The 17,275-nt window shown below is 34.0% G+C and overlaps 2 protein-coding genes across 2 annotated transcripts in view; both read left to right on the top strand.

The window, feature by feature from the left end:
• The window catches only part of LOC139977520 (uncharacterized), a 54,063-nt gene that overhangs the window by 23,765 nt on the left and 13,023 nt on the right, over positions 1-17,275 (top strand). The gene's annotated exons all lie outside the window — the stretch shown is intronic.
• On the top strand, positions 1,970-17,182 carry LOC139977522 (uncharacterized). Its single transcript, XM_071986877.1, has 16 exons — positions 1,970-2,092; positions 2,194-2,520; positions 2,681-2,992; positions 6,931-7,053; positions 7,859-7,877; positions 8,116-8,186; positions 8,653-8,671; positions 8,874-8,950; positions 9,313-9,483; positions 9,709-9,819; positions 10,185-10,357; positions 10,589-10,708; positions 11,275-11,389; positions 12,015-12,108; positions 12,673-12,754; positions 13,706-17,182. Exons 1-16 carry the CDS (start codon positions 2,032-2,034, stop codon positions 13,829-13,831), a joined length of 2,001 nt encoding a protein of 666 aa, XP_071842978.1. The 5' UTR covers positions 1,970-2,031; the 3' UTR covers positions 13,832-17,182.

The following is a 17,275-nucleotide window of genomic DNA, read 5'->3' as shown; positions in this document are numbered from 1 at the left end:
GTCAAAGTCACTCCCAGGTTTTTGAAGCTGGATACTTCCTCTAAAGCCTCGTTGTTTATAGTGATATGAGCATTGATGTTGTTCCTGCTGTTCACAAAGATCTTCGATTTCTCTTTGCTGATTTCCATGCCAAATTTGCCGGCTGTTGTAGCAGGTTTGTTGGTGAGGTCTTGGAGCTCGTTAATGTTGCCTCCCATCAGGTCTATATCATCAGCAAACCGAAGATTGCAGATTGGCCGTCCACCAATGGAGATAGAAGTATGGTGGTCTTGGAGAGTTTCCTGCATGATTTTTTCGAGGAATAAGCTGAAACGAACTGGAGAAAGTAGACAACCCTGTCGAACACCCACAGTTGTCTGAAAGAACTCTCCTAGCTGGTTGTTCAGAAGAACTGCACTGCTAGAGTGACTGTACAGTGAATGGTTGACTTGAACGAGTCCTTCCTCGATGTTGAATTCTCTGAGGACATGCCAAAGGCCATCATGCCAGACTCTGTCGAAGGCCTTCTTGAAATCGATGAAGTTGTGGCAGAGGTCGCGCTGATGCTGGAGATGTTTCTCAGTAAGTACCCTGCAGTTGAAAATTTGCTCGGTGTGGTTCGACGTTGGTGCATAGACCTGGATGATGGTCATGTTGTGTGGTTTAGCAGAGACACGGATGGAGATGATCCTGCTAGAGATGGGAGTGCAGCTGATACGAATAATCATATATTTCTATTCCACTGCGTTTATTACTGAACTTTATCACTGAAGTGAAGTCATTTTAATATAACAATACGAGGCTGTCGTACTCGAATCTATTGTTTGGACTTAGACTTGGACTTCGGGCTGTCACTCTTTGAGTGTCAGGATGAACACTCGTTTAAGGAATGAAGGCGATCTTAAAAAAATTAGTTCCAACTACAGTAAAATATTCTGTTGTTTACAGCATTTTCTGAATGAAGCCAATTGTTTACTTTGGTTGCTACTGAAAGACATCCAGTAGATGCTTGGAATAATTTCAGTGGCTGGACATTTCAAATAGAGACCTTGAAATGTTCCGTTGTTTACAGCAATGAATAAATGAAGTCAATTGTCCAAAATATGTACTATAAAACAAATTCTCTGTTTTTGTAGTTTAAATGTTTCACCCCTAGTTAGTTATTAAGAATGCTTTGTGTGTTCAATCGTATCTGATATCATTTTACTAGTTAATTAATGGTCAGGACAAACTCACCACTTGTTAACTCAATATGACTGTCAGAACGAGGCATACGATTTACATCTCGTTGGGACAGACATATGATCTGTGCAAACCCACCACACACTGACACTGTGTACTCGGGAGATATATATGTGTCCCATGTACCACTAATATCCTGTGAAATGGGTTCTTTTGTTGTGAATTGGAGGCTGTTGATATTACTTATCTCCCATTGTAGTGATATTTGAGGACGGGATCCGCTCACTCTACATATAAGTTCACCAGTTCGGTTTACTCGTAGGCCGCAAGTTGAATGCATGATTACGATATGTTCTGCGTTTAAAACAGTCATGTGATTGTCTATCATTATTCCAAGATTTATCAAGTTAATAAACCTCTGCCTAAATAATTTTTCTCTTGCTATACAATATAGATTCGTTGGTACACATATTAACTTTTGAAACCTCCTTATACTAGCATTTGTGCAAATTTATTAACATCATTGTTAAGCAATTAATAAATATCACCATGTTGTCTGGGCCTTAATTCCATAATATATGCAGCAACTCTAGGCTGTTTGGAGAACAGGACAAGCAACAGGCATACATATATTTTAGATTTAGAAACAATGCAGAAGTATCTGTTGTTAGTTCATTTAACACAAAACCGTGATTTCAAATTGGAAGTCGATTACAGATAGCCGTAGAGGCATACTGATTTCACTTTCATATTATAATTCTGCATACAAAACTTATATTGTTTCTATTATTGTTACAATCAACACCTGGGAGATTGAACGATGATGATGATGATGATGACTGTAACGAGCCATCCATACGACAAAGGACAATGTTTTCGTCAGTGCAAGTTCTCTCTTTCCTTTTTATTACGCTTGTTCTTCTTGCGAAAGGTAATTATCATTATATGTATTAATTATTATATTTCAACACCGATATAAGAGCCATGTGTTTCCTTGTACAATTATTATATATTATTATTTTTATGTTGCAGGAGAGAAGCGAGATGACCTTATTTGTAGCAGTAAGGACAGCTCTACAAATAGTAATTTTGTCGATTGTAAATGTTCACGCAATTCTTCAAATTGTTTAATTTGCAAAGCGTCAAAAGCAGATACAGTTTCGTGGTACAATGACGGGGAAAACAAAATATTAGCTAAGGACACGTTTGTGGTATCCACAAACGAGATGGTCAAGCTTAATAGTTGTAGCCTGTTAAATCATTCTATGATGATTACTACGCCATGCAGTGAAGAAAACCAAGCGATGTACTCTTGTCGCAAAAATCTGACAGTGACGAAGTTCTTTTTAAAATTACAAGGTAAATAACTCACTTTTGTCTCATGCATGGTTTAAGAGGGAATACATGCATTAATTTTAACACGTCCTGAGAGTGTTTAATTTGCCTTTTGAGTTTTAAATTTAATATTTTATAAACTCAGTGTAGTGTACAAATTATTTCTTCTGTTTACATTTAACAGTCACTCCAGTTGTCTTATTGAATGGAGGTAACGTGACAGGTGACAACTCTTTACTGATAATGCCTAATAAGAATGAAACTATTCAATGCAAAGTTCTAGACGCAGTTTTACCAATTTCAATAACATGGTACGTTAACAACGGAACGAAGACGGAGATATCAACTGAAACCTTTCATAACGGAACAGTCGCCATTTCATATTATACTGTGCACGGTGCTAGCTCTAATTTCAATTTGCATTGTTCTGTGGAGGGTCCCTATATATCCAAGAAAACAGCTACCTTGTCGATATTGACTGAGAGCAATCAACACGGTAAGTTTATTACTTCTGTTGGTTACATCATAGGTTTAGTTGAGTTTGCTACAACGTTGGTAAATGAAAGATAAATGTGCTTAAAAATACAAAATCGTTTGTAATTTGCTAGTTAAGCTTAGAATCAAGATATGCAAAAACGTGCTAACGACAAATATACCATTACCCTAAATTAGTAGAACACAACATTTTCTGCATTGCAGTAAAATAATCATTCATAGTAGAGAAAACTTACAACTCCAAAATTACAGTTAAACTATTTCTGATATTTCTAGTTATGTCAGCAACATTACTAGACACAAATATACATGTAGGCAATCTCGTTATGACAAGTAAACACAGTTTCAAACATGATATTTCGACTGATACAATTTCTAATGATTAATAATTAAAGTATTTGGAAACTGTATGAGGTATGTCTTCATAAAGACGATCAAACAGAAAAATATGTTCTACGATTTATTTCAATGGCCGACAGGTATACGGGCAGCTTAAAATAAATTCACAGTGCAATGAACTGATCACATCTATGAAAATACATGTACAGTACAGTACAGTATAGTGTAGTATAGTATAGTGTAGTATAGTGTAGTGCAGTGTAGTATAGTGTAGTATAGTGTAGTGTAGTGTAGTACAGTACAGTATAGTATAATATAGTACAGTACGGTATAGTCTAGTACAGTATAGTATAGTACAGTACGGTATAGTACAGTATAGTATAGTATAGTATCGTATAGTACAGTACAGTACCGTGTAGTATAGTAACTTATAGTACAGTACAGTACAGTACAGTACAGTACAGTACAGTACAGTACAGTGGTATGGTATGGTATGGTATGGTATGGTATGGTATGGTATGGTATGGTATGGTATGGTATGGTATGGTATGGTATGGTATGGTATGGTATGGTATGGTATGGTATGGTATGGTATGGTATGGTATGGTATGGTATGGTATGGTATGGTTTGGTGTGGTGTGGTGTGGTGTGGTGTGGTGTGGTGTGGTATGGTGTGGTATGGTATGGTATGGTATGGTATGGTATGGTATGGTATGGTATGGTATGGTATGGTATGGTATGGTATGGTATGGTATGGTATGGTATGGTATGGTATGGTATGGTATGGTATGGTATGGTATGGTATGGTATGGTATGGTAAAAGAGGTCTACTAGCTTCCGCCCTTTCCCTTCCTCGTGATCTTCTGAACGTGTTTTAAATACTAACGTATTGAAACATAGACTATAAATTTACATACGTATCTTCCGAAGGCCGTCTTACCCAACACCAAAACTTCTTTCAAGTTCATAGCTTTTTTAATAAGGATCGACAATATATCTTTATCATATTAGCTCTGTATACCTTATCACTGCCTGGATTTCAATGCCAGTAAAATGCATATGATAACTGGTGTTTGCAAATCTTGTTTTTGAAAAGTATTGCAATTCTCTGAAAATATAAAAATCAAATTGTTCCTTATCTTAACATAACAAGAAAGCAATACTATTAGTGAATTATTGGAAGTTGAATTCTGTGTTTTGCTTTTGTTTTTTTGACTGAGAATTTACTGTTTCTGTTAAACGAATATTGACCTGAATGCACAATGTAGACTACATATCAAAACTTTAACGAATGTGAATTAATTTACTCTTTGCCTAAAACGAAAATAAAAGTAGTTTATTTGTGATGAGATCGATTCCTGGAATAATTGTATTTGTATGTGTGTGCTATGTAAACATTGAAATCCACAACGTATTCTTAGATCCCAGTAGAGTTGTGAAGTTAGCTGTATGGACAATAAAGTGAAACTGCGCCATCCAAAAAGAGAAAACACATATGTAACGTTGTACGTAACTACTAAATTGTGAACTAAAATCTATAAAAATGTTAGAATATAACTTCTTTCCTAGTCTTCTAGCAAAAAACAGATTCAAAATTATCCTTTCTTTACTCAGGTTCAGTTTTGATAAAATCCATGAACGTTGTTATGTTTACAGTTATGTTAATAGCTACTTAGATTACGTTGCCTTATGAAGCTAATGAAACTATATAGCGCCCTCCATTACGAAAATACGTGATTATGAAAAGAGAAAGAAAGAAATCAGCACTGGTGTATTATAAGCTCAATATGCAGAACATAGATTCGACCAGCTAGAGATTGTTACAAAATTCCCTCTTCTAACGAGGCATAGATGTATTTCAGCCGTTCAGGTCAATACAAGGTCAATCAGGGTATCGCGTGTAGTTTACGATCACTTAGACATTCTTGTGTCTTCTTTTCAAACTGAAATATTAGAATCTAAAATTGAATGCCGTTCTTCAAACTTCGTCTAATTAACTTTCATAACGCTTCTAAATGGCTACGAATTCAAAGGTTACAATTTGGTTTAAAGCAAAGCTATTCCGAGACCAACGTTGTGTGGTGTTTGGCATAGTTTGCTAACTCCGACCTCTACAGTATGTGAACTTCGACAGGTAGATCGACTAAGACGAATAGAGCGACGGATTAATTTTTTTAGTGTTCGACATTATGTGCTGTAATCGACTAGTTTGCTAACTTCGACACTAAATTTCGACATGGCGTACGTTGCTTTATTCGACACACACTGAAGAACATACCTACATGTCGAATATTTACATAACTGTAACACGTGCTTCTTGTCTACGTTCGCTGGTCTATTATACACCAAACTGTTGATTTAAGTTGAAAAAGGGGTTTTTTCAAATCCATATTGATTCTTCTTTAGTACAGGATTAATATAAAAACACAAAATAGGACAATGTAGAGATAATTTGACACCCCGTTATTGTGATTATTCGTCAAACCAAATGTATAATTTATGTAGGTTATATATAACGAACATTAAATGTATATCTTATGCAATGTCAATGTGTTAACCTCCTGCTCTAGAATAAAATTAGGGGACGTTTGCATTTCTTGTAGTGCCAATAGGGATGTATTTATATATATATATATATATATATATATATATATATATATATATATATATATATATATATATATATATATATATATATATATATATATATATATACATATATATATATATATATATATATATTTACATACATATATATATATATGAAGCTTTGAAGATTTATTCGACATATTTGGTATGATCTAATAATAACTTTCATTTACTTTATTAGTTATTTCATGAATACTTCAATATAAGTTTACGGGCTTATAGGTTACGGGAGTGTTAACTCAGTGCTTGACGCCGGTGCCTTTCAATCATAAGATCCCGAGTTCGAGTCACTCAAAGATTAATGTATGTCGTCCATATACCGATTTAATAATTATGGACGTTAAAACTATGAATCTAAGAGACTGACTTCGGTCAGCTTGTGGCTTAAATAAGCCAATGACGGCTTCTTCGCGAGTTCCTACTTGCAGGAGGATCTAAATACATAACAGGGAAGGACTAAGATTTTACTTCAGCTTAAAAGGACCGAATTACTATTCGTTAGAGATAGTGTTGATGTATTCGACACAGCCGAAGAGGGTTTATTCGACAAATATTATAGTCCCTTGTTTTGACATGCATAACATATGTAGTAATATTTAAAGAAATTAATTGCGTTATTACCCACCATCTGAGGGAGGGGAGGTGGGAATGATTGTTATTCAAATTATTGAACAGGTTGTTACCACAGAGCCAGGTGTGGGAGTTACATTTTGTTTCGGCTCGTTTATACAACAGTCCATTTTCACGCAAGTAGCTGGTTGCTGTTCGTACATCATATGATAACATAGCCTGAACAATTCAAGTTTTAAGTAAAAAAGCTTACGTATGTTAATGGGTAACATTAACATGTAAATCAGCAAGTCATCACCACATTCATATTATGTTTTCATGGACGGAAGTCTGATTCCTCGCACCTCAAAGACGAACACTCTCTTTGCTTGTTTCTTACAGCAACTGTACAAACAATAGGAGAAATGGCTTTAGAAAACATTTGGGTGATTGTGGCTGGTGTTGTCGGGTCCATTTCCAGTTGCCTGTTAGTTTGTGCTTGTTTTACAGTCAGGAAATTTAGATGTAGGTATAAGCATTGTGCACATAGTTGAACTTTAATATCATTGAAACTATGAAATCAGTTTAAACTATAAAGGTATTTTGTTTGATAAAATCATCAGGTTTTACGAGTTTACGTAAGTGACGATAATTGAACAAATGTTAGAAACATTATTCTGATATGGGCATACGGATTATAGTTTGGAGTAATGGTTGGTACATTTTTCATTTGGTAAGGTATCTTGCATAAATAACAACGTAGTATAAGAAAATGAAAGATCATGCAGTGACATTAGCTATTACGAAAGTGTTACCATGTCATAAAGATCATATTGTCAGTTTGCTCAATGATTGCGACACTTTACGATTGTTACATTGAACATTGGTAATAATGCATTAGCTTGACTTCTGAGTTAATGAGTTATTAAGTATGACCAAGTGATGAAAAATAGACGCTCACAATAATAATAATAATGCATAATGTGATTGAGATTGACCTCTGAATCAATGATATAAGTTGATTATGTAATAAATTTTAAATATGAGATTACGAATGAAAAGGAGGACGGTGTGTGTGGAGGTTGAGCAGGGGGTGCAAGGGGGTAAAGGGTTTGCTACTCATATATTACCCTTGAAGACCCATTAAAAGCAACGAAACCCACAAGGAAATAACATTTTAGACAGGATTGCTTTCTACTTTGGTTACCGGAAATGTTTGAAGGAAATGATCATTTGGAATGTACTCATTAGGTTGTGATTTTATGGAGCTTCTCTATAATCAGATTTAACCCACAATAAGTATTCTTTCTTTCTTTGCTTAAATCTTCAGTGTCAAGAAACCGAGGAGGGTGAGTCTTGAGAAAGCAAACATGTTCTATTAATCTATACTTGAGACCAGCTTACCCCTCCCACTTACCCCTCCCCCCCCCCCCACAATCACATACCCCGTCATTCCTAAACTCAGTCCTACGTTCTTTACTAAAAGTATAGTTATTAAATCTCGTGACTAATACCGCTAATAGAGTTTTTAACATTGATATTACAAACAATAACATGATTATTTTTGTTTCATTCAATTTGATTTAGAAATGAACATATCACACCAAGTCATCCAATGAACGAACTTGATAAAGGACCTTTGGATATCGATCAATCAAGTAAGGGATCTTTTGATTCAAGTCATAATTTAAATAAGGTTGATCACATAAAACCCTTTATAGGATCTAAATTGAATAACATAATAATGCTTTGAGCTGGGATCTTACTGTCATGTTAAATACATTGTAATGTGATATCTTCTGGCTACAAAACTAAGTAAGGCACGTTTATAACATTAGCCTTGCAGTAGTAGTTTTAATACTTATCAAAGTTGATTATAACAACATAAAAATGTTCTGCAATTCATTGGTGTTATTTCATGTTGCTGCTATTACTACTTAAAACTCACTATATTCAAACCTTAATAACATATTTGTTCTCTAAATAATGTATTTTTATCGAGGTTATAGATAGTTTTGTTTATAAATGTTATATATTTAAGTATTTACTACCTTGCAATACTTGAATGAAGACGGAAATAAATATAGAAGAATTAATTTAACAAAATATTTACTTCATTTACAGTCAATCAAAAAGAAGGAAGGTAAGCTTCAGATATCAATTAGTGTAGCTTTGTAATTGAGTGTTAAATTTAAATGCTTAAGCTATTTAATGTTAGAAACTGACAGATAACTTGCATTGAAATATTTTACTTATAGGTTATAACAAGGTGTATATCGTTGCTAATACACCCTTGGTATGAATTATCATGGAATGTCCAAGTTCTTTGTCGTTTATTTATGTAGAAGGGCAGAATTACCAGAGATACCTGTTGATGAGAACAACTCGCAGAACTCGCACCATTCTGAAGGAAGTGACCCTAGTAAGTTTACTTAAAATAAATCATATTTTAAAGAAATGAATCAATGAAGGCATATACGGAACTACAACATTATTGTACACCGTTATCATTGCCCAGAGTACGTATAAAACATAGTACGTATAGAAAGCCGGTATAAGATTAAAAACATAAAGTTCAAATTATTTATATAATGACAAATTACGTATGAATGTTTAATAGATTAGTATATTTTATGAACGTCCTCCCAAATAAAGACAAGAACTATAATATTATTAGACAGCTGTTTGTTTAAATGTTGACTTAGAACAGAGCTTTGGTCTACAGGTAACGGTATGTATTCGCGATGTATATTTCCTTTACTAATCTTTTGTTGTTGTTGGCAGATTACTATTCTACAGAGGATGCGATTGCAGGAAACGATCCCCGGATGTTGAGTGAGAAAGATATTTCCATCATCATGAATATCAAAATGGGAAAAATCTACAAAAGATGGATGGGATCTGTCAATCTTGCTGAAGAGACCAATAAGTGTGTTGTAGTAACAACACTAACAGGTTTGTGATAATAAATATTTATATTCCAAGGCTGATGTTAGCATCGTTGTCATATATTGATGCAGTTAATTAAAACTTAGAGGTGTCTTCATCGCTCTGTTGTATTCGACAACTCGGAGGCTTGTTTGCAAATATCATCTCATATTTTATTTCACATACATATTAAAACGATAATAGGTGAACTTGTGCAACAATTTTATTTACATATGTTATGTCCTATTTCAGAAAAGCTCATTAGAAAGAAAGAAATTCATTGGGAAGCATTCATCAGAAAATGTTTCGAATTGCCAACATCGAACCATCTAGCAAAGATCGTGGCTATATCTATCCAAAGCAGTGAGTTGCTAATGTTACTTGTTATGTCGTAGAAATGTATTTATGAGAAAAGATGAATGGAAATGTTTTATCCAAAGCTAACATCTTCGGGCCCGAAGAACGGCAGATTGGGATCAAAATTTTATCTTGCACTTTATGGAATCGACACGATCTTCTCATTGAGTCTAGAATTATTATATATTGTCAGATCAAGGAGTTAATCATCCTCGGAAGGATTTCATTAAAGGAGATAATAATTCGAATTAATAGTTAAGCTAGCCAGTATTTCCTTGCGATTAGAATCAAATTAAATTAAATTTTTATATGTATGGAGATATTGATATCAGATTTTTTGTTGAACTCTGTGACTTCTTCTTTTGTTTAAGGTAAACTGTTTCTTATTAGTGGGCATCTCAATTGTGAAAATCTGCATAGCGTCTTGTCACGTGATACTAAAGATAAAGGGGACTACTATTGTTGTAGTTCATTGTCAGTTCCTGACGTCATCAAACACGTAGCTGGAGTTTTGGAAGGAATGGACATCCTTAAGACATTCGGGGTAAGAAATGAAAAACTTGCCTCAACTATTAGCTAATTATTGTTTTTTAGTTAGCTGACTGTTAGTAGCTTTTCATCAACATCATCAATATTTTTTGTAAAGTTGCCATTCGTATCTTACTTTTTTTAAATCAAAACAAGTTTTCAGTCAACATGAAGGCATACGTGAGACCATTTTGTCTCTTAACAACCTAATAAATAACTTAACTTCTTGGTTTTCATTTTCTATCAGTTCCTTCACCCTGGCTTAACAACCAAAAAGGTTTTACTAACCAAGGAAGGGCAGGTCAAATTATATGACTTCTGTCTGGCCGGCGATGCACAAAAAGTAGCTGCTCTAAAGAAATCACAGGTAAATTACTCAATTATTAATCAACGTGTTATTGGTCGCTAAGAATTTTATTTATTTATTTGCTTGTACTTGATTCTTTAGGATCAATTTCTAGTGTTTTTTTGTCATAAGGATAACGAAGTTTAAGGTGTGAAACTATATGTAGATCAAGCAAAAACAGACTACTCTAGATGAATGGCTTGTTCTCTTTGGAGTTTTGGCATATTTTGTGGATTTCATTAGACATGTACATTACTATCATTAAATTGGAAAACTCTAAAACCTTCAATATCATGCATGAATTTCTCGCTATCGTTTTCACTAAGGCAAGTAGAAGTCCTCTGTAATTAAAATCACCGTTTAATCTTCATCAAAACCTCTATATGTAAAGAAACAAAAAATGTTTTTCAATGTAACATAATAGTTTCGATTTAAGAAAACAAAAAGCAGTTGTGAGTATTTTTACCGCAGTGAACAATGTAAAATTAAGTTAATTGTGGATAAGTATTACGTAAAGTAATCTTAAGTATTAAGATATTAAGAGAATATACCATAACTCATGATAAATTACTTTTTCTTGATAACAGATTCCTACGGTAACTTTGAACCAATTTCCACCTGAAGTGCTACTGTTGAATCAGTATACAGAATCCAGTGACGTGTGGTCTACAGCAGTAGTATTATGGGAGATAATGGCAGCTGGTAAAGAAATTTAATAATAATGAAATAATGGTAGCAAACAATAAAATATCTGATACAAAAAATCGTTGCTTATTATAACAGACAACTACAGTTATTACACAAACAACTATACATGTTTAAATTTCACATTGATAAGTAAATTCGATTCGATTGACTACATTTACCTCCAGTAAAATAAATACATCAAATGTAACTCAAGTTTTTGAATGTCAGTTAATTCGAAGTCACACGGAACTGCTCAATAAATAACAGTAATTTTATTAGGGAAAAACATGTTTAAAATATTCTACAAAGAAAATCAACTTATTATAATAATTTATAGAGACACCGAGATATATTGTACATGCCATACCATCGATTGCAGTCCAGTACCAAATTGTAAAATCACGTTTTCGTTTTGATGACAGAAAGCTACATTACTGCTTTAATATATATTTGAGGTTAGTTTAATAGAACAAAGAGACATAAGAACCGCTTAAGACTTTGTTGACTAAAATTAATTACAGCATCTTTATCAATTGGTAATATCGTTTATAAACAGAGTGAATGCAAAGAGGGAAAAAATAAGTTTGACAACATTCACGACAGACTAGTTTCAATGTTTCTACACTCGCAAATCTTCTAGGAAACCCACCATTTCCTGTGGAAAAGAAAGTTAGATTTGACGAAGAAGCGACTACACCGTCAGTACCCTGGCCAGAAAAGTACTTACAGATAAAGTAAGAAGTCAATCTTTAATTTACCATCTCATTATATAAGTTCCGAAGTAATCATATTCCATACTAGTCGAAGTCGGTTTGAAATTCTTTCTGTATTTCTTTTCTATTTAGCAATAATTGTAGGTTGTACAACCATCGCAGACTGCATCTGAGTTTAGTAGTTGGATTTACGAAAGTTAATATGATAGCGTTATTGTGGCGTTTCTTTTTTATATGTTAGTTTACGTAGGTTATTATAAATGAAGACATTGTATTATTTTAAGGGCGCTTACCTGTTAGTTAAAGAGTATTTTCAGCCAAATGAGTGTTTCTTTGTTAACTTAATTAGTTATTCAATACTGATTGCTATGTGTAAAGTTGAAAGTGTCCTTTATTTAGCAAAAAAATGGCTTCACAAAATCTATTGTGAAGTCTTACAAGACACAATGATAATGAAAGTAAAACTTACTAAATTTGATTATCAGTATAACACTTCTTGTATTTCAAATTTACATTTCAACATATCAAATAGTACGCTAAATATGTTGATTCACTATTTGAATTGGATTTCTCAAACATTTGCAGAGATAAAATCTTGTTCGATTGTTGGAACCATAATTCTTCTCTTCGACCTTCCATTCATCATTTGAGGGGAACATTCGTAGCTGTAAGTAATGTTTTACTCATCTCTAGAAGATAATTCATGTCTGATTTTATAATTTGTTTGGATGTGTCCTTTGTTCTAGGGAATTGTCGAAGTTAAGTTGTACTATAATAACACACAATAGTGAAATGTTTTGAAGTTATTAAAGCTTTTAATATAGCCATATGTTCGGTATGACTTAGCATTCTTTATTGTGTTTTTGTCACATCCGCTGTCTTATTGCAATTCATAGTTGCAAAATCGAAGGAGGGATTCCAAAAGGAAATCTCGCGCCAGTTGTGAATAACAACCGAAATATTACATAGCTATGGTATTATGACAATTTTCGTTGCTTGAGAAGCTTACGTAATAGTTTTAATGTTTTGAATTGCCACAGGTAAATTAGAACTAGTTAATGATCTCTGTAAACATATCGAAAGCACTATGCGAACAATCCTGTAGTACTCCTTGCATGTGAATGAACGCCGAGTTTGTTAACTGATGTATATCATCTGTCCATTCAAAGATTGCGTTCCCTAAGAAGTTATTGAAAATTGAAAATCAATCGCATTTTTTAATATGTAAATAGATATTTGAGTTACCTTCTTCAAGTGATTTAGCTTTCAATGATATTATCCTTCTAGTCGAAATATATATTAAGGTTGATGTAACGGATATTTACGTGTAGATTTAATTTTCTTGGAGTTAAATTCTGGTTTAATGCATGCCTAGCTGTGAGATGTGACTTCCTTTCTGCTTTGAGACTTGCTTTAATGTTCATATTAGATTATATGTATAAACCAATAAGTTGTGTTTTGTTTCTCTTGTTTCTTGTTTGCTTTTAATTGAAAGTTGGTAGTTGGATCCATTCACGCAAAGATATTTAAGTATCAAGTATGTACAGCATATAGTGTTCTATGTAACATGTATCTGCTGTTAGTATCGCGTAACAAGTCCCGCCTTATCCCTCAACAGGTATTTGAGAAATTAATCACGGACAGTTCTTACGAGATACCAATACCTACGACGTATTTACCTATGAAAGCCTCTAAAACCACTCAACCTACCTATGCAGAACAAATCTACCATGCTGCAGTGTAAACTGGATGTGACTAGCTTCTCATATTGGCGATTGGTGGTTGGTAATCACTACGATAACTCAAGAGCTCTTGAAAATGTTGGAGCAGAACACATCGACCATGCTGATAACTAGAGGTGGATGATTTGTATGTACTAGTTGATGGTCAATTGTGGTCGGCCCTTCCAGGGAGCTCACGATACGTTATCCACTATTGTAATGTATATAATTAACCATTATCATGTTGATTAGTAAAACTTTAAGAACGAGAATGAGAACAATTGCCAACTGCTACCGGCTCAGTGATCCAATCGATGGTGCTTCATACCTTGAGAAAAAGCATTGTATTTGAAGTTTTGGACGAAAAATACATATTGATGACGGTTGGAAATTGAACATTTATGCGACGCACTCGGCTTACGTAATTCAGTGCTGCATGGTGTCGGTGGTAATCAGTCCGGCCTGGTACTAGCAGCCAACTCGAAATAACATATTGTCACACATTCATCTGGTTTAATCTTTTCAGATATCTTTCTTAATTTGTTTGCATGATACATGTTAATGTATCACAGTTCAACATTTGCAACTCACTCTCTACTCCTGCACAGCTTGATTCGATCGTTGTGAGGAATTAAGCATGTTGTATTTTGGCTTTTAATGACTAAATAAAATATCTTTACTTAATACTCTTCAAGGTTTTTCGCCAATTTAAATGTCTCGTTCCCTTTGCATACACAACTCCAAACGTGCACATATAATGCAGAATTAGAATGATATCCTTAGATTAATATTCTCAATGAGCAATATTGTAGTTGTCTTTATGAGTAATTATATTCTTTCAAAGTAAGGTAGAGTTAGCCAGTCGACTCATGTAAAAGTTTCACATGTTTTCCCAGTTTCACTTTTTCAGTGGTTAATTTTAAATGTCATTTTCTGAGCACGACTTCAGTCCCATGCAAACTTAGATTGCATTTTAGATAAAAAATAAAAGCTTTTCATAAATTAACCTTGAATTATTTACTCATTATTTACTCCTGGTTCTCCACGTGTCTTTCTGTACCGTATGGTTGTATATTTTGCACAATGCGTTAAAATGAAGGTGAGAGGAAACTGTCCTTTATTGCATGCATAGGTTATGTTTGAATTACATCTAACAGTGTAGGCCTTTTTTCATGACAATCAGGGAGGGGAAGGCTATTGGTAAGCTTGGATCAGTAAAAAGGCACAATACATTACTGATATCTCATCATGTCTAGAGGATTAGGCGAGGCTACATGAGGAGAAAGAAGTTTGAGGAGAGGGAAGGTTGGGATTAGGATTGGATCAGTAAAGAGGCATCAAGCATCCCTGATATTTCATTGTATCTAGAGATGGATTAGGCGAGGCTACGTGAAGGAAGGTGTGATAAGGTGTGATACTTTAACTCGTCAAGCATAAGATCCATGAACCACATATTACAAATACTTGTATCACATAGATTATGTGAGGCCGAGTAGACTGAAGGGGATTGAGGTGGAAGTGATTGGGTTGGAGGGAGGGGAGAGGTTTGGTTGTAATGGATTAGGAAGATCAGACGGTAACCATGACTTAACTTATCTTTATTGTGGTTCTATGTTCACTGTGCTTACTGCATTCATTTATAATACAGAATATTACACACTAATAGTTGCACTATATACTCTCATGGTGCATTGTAAAAGGATATAGTTCACTGTAAAGTTTCTATGGCACATACTTCCTTATCGAAGATGCAACTGGGCAAACAATGGAAGTGAAAGATAATATATTACTTACAGCTGAACAGAGAGCCACGTGATCATATTATGTTTTACTTTCCATATTACTTATTGTTGGTTAAGGTCGCGATGAAAAAGCTATTTCGTTTTTTACACATGTATTGTGTACATATAATGAAAATTCATATTCATTACTTTCATTCAACTCATGTTCTCTTAGACTTCCTTCTCTTACCCTTTGACATTTGTGCTTCACCAGACTCTTTTCGATATTTTTCAGTAAAAATACTAATATAATCAGTCAGGAATATGCATAAAGAAACGAACCCTCAAATCCGATTCACATCACATCTATGAAATATGCACTTAGGAATGAGTTAGCTCACTGTAAGACTGTAAATAATATGATCTTTGTGACATAGTTGCATTCATCATATCTACGAAATATGCACTTAAGAATAAGTAAGCTTACTGTAAGACTGTACATAATATGGTCTTTGTGACAAAGTTGTACATCATATCTATGTATTATGGACTGAAGAATAAGTAGGCTCACTGCATGACTGTACATAATATGGTCTTTGTGACAAAGTTTTATATCATATCTATGTATTATGGACTGAAGAATAAGAAGGCTCACTGCAGGACTGTACATATTATGGTCTTTGAAACATAGTAATATCCTTTGTTACCGTTGGTTTTATCCATTGCACGGCTCAAAGGCATAAGGTTCTTCAACCTGTAAAGTGCGGAAAAGAAAACGATGTGTTAAGATCATTACCGATATGGTTCTCACTCAAAAGGGGTTATGTATTTGCTTAATCATCAGTCTTGGAAAACGAGAGAATTTATGAATAAGAAAATATGATATATTTCCACTAGTTTCTTCAGCATTCTATCGAACGCCGATTATTCTTATGACTGCAAGACGATGTGAAGTCATTTTACCTGCTAAGTTCATCACATTGTTAGATTGATTTTCTCGTCCATAAACTTTCAGCCAAGTCTTCCCTGTCTCCTGTATTTTAGTGTTGAGTCATCGCAGAATCTTATTACTTGAACCAGAACAACTCCCTGCTTGAATCAAGTGAATGGTGAATAAGAATGAACCATGTTGTAAAGATCGTAGCATAGAAATACATTAAAACATTAGTCAAGGTACACACTATAGCCAAGACCGAATTAAGCACAGAGTATACAACTCGTGTGGGCAATCAGTGTATGTACATACGTTTAAGTATTCCAATCATATAAAACCAAAATATGCAATTTATTTTGGATTATTCAAAACCACAAATGCTATAAGAATAAACACTCATATCATAGTATATAAATTCAGAAGTTCAACAATATTATCTAGTACAATATTCTTAACGAAATCGCTTCCTGTCTTACAGAATGAGTTAATAGTAGTGTTTGATATATTGTTGACAGAGACCACTAAGTGCCATTCCAATTTGGTATCAGAAATAATCACAAATGAAGATTAAAATCTGTTCAACAGTTTCAGGAGATATTTTTACCTTTAATAAAAATAAAATATTTGGAACAAACATTTGTTGTGTACAGAAAACTTCAGATGATCCGTTCAACATGTCGAATTTTGTATTGGATCGATTATCACAGACAACACCCTGCTGCATGCTAACATCGTTTGAGTTTATTACACGATGCGTGGTGTAATGTTAATGGTAACGTCAAACCAGAATAAAAATAGAGGGCGTAAGTCCA

This window comes from Apostichopus japonicus, chromosome 12, assembly GCF_037975245.1.
Source record: "Apostichopus japonicus isolate 1M-3 chromosome 12, ASM3797524v1, whole genome shotgun sequence".
Taxonomy (NCBI): Eukaryota; Metazoa; Echinodermata; class Holothuroidea; order Aspidochirotida; family Stichopodidae; genus Apostichopus; species Apostichopus japonicus.
Note: the sequence above shows the minus strand (reverse complement) of the source record. Positions and strands in the feature narration are given on the sequence as shown.

Bases quoted from the DNA above. Each gene is read 5' to 3' on its own strand.
- LOC139977522 (XM_071986877.1), top strand. From the start codon at position 2,032: ATGTTTTCGTCAGTGCAAGTTCTCTCTTTCCTTTTTATTACGCTTGTT. The intron at 9,484-9,708 runs GTTTGTGATAAT...GTCCTATTTCAG, and splicing joins TGTAGTAACAACACTAACAG to AAAAGCTCATTAGAAAGAAA. The intron at 12,109-12,672 runs GTAAGAAGTCAA...AAACATTTGCAG, and splicing joins GAAAAGTACTTACAGATAAA to AGATAAAATCTTGTTCGATT.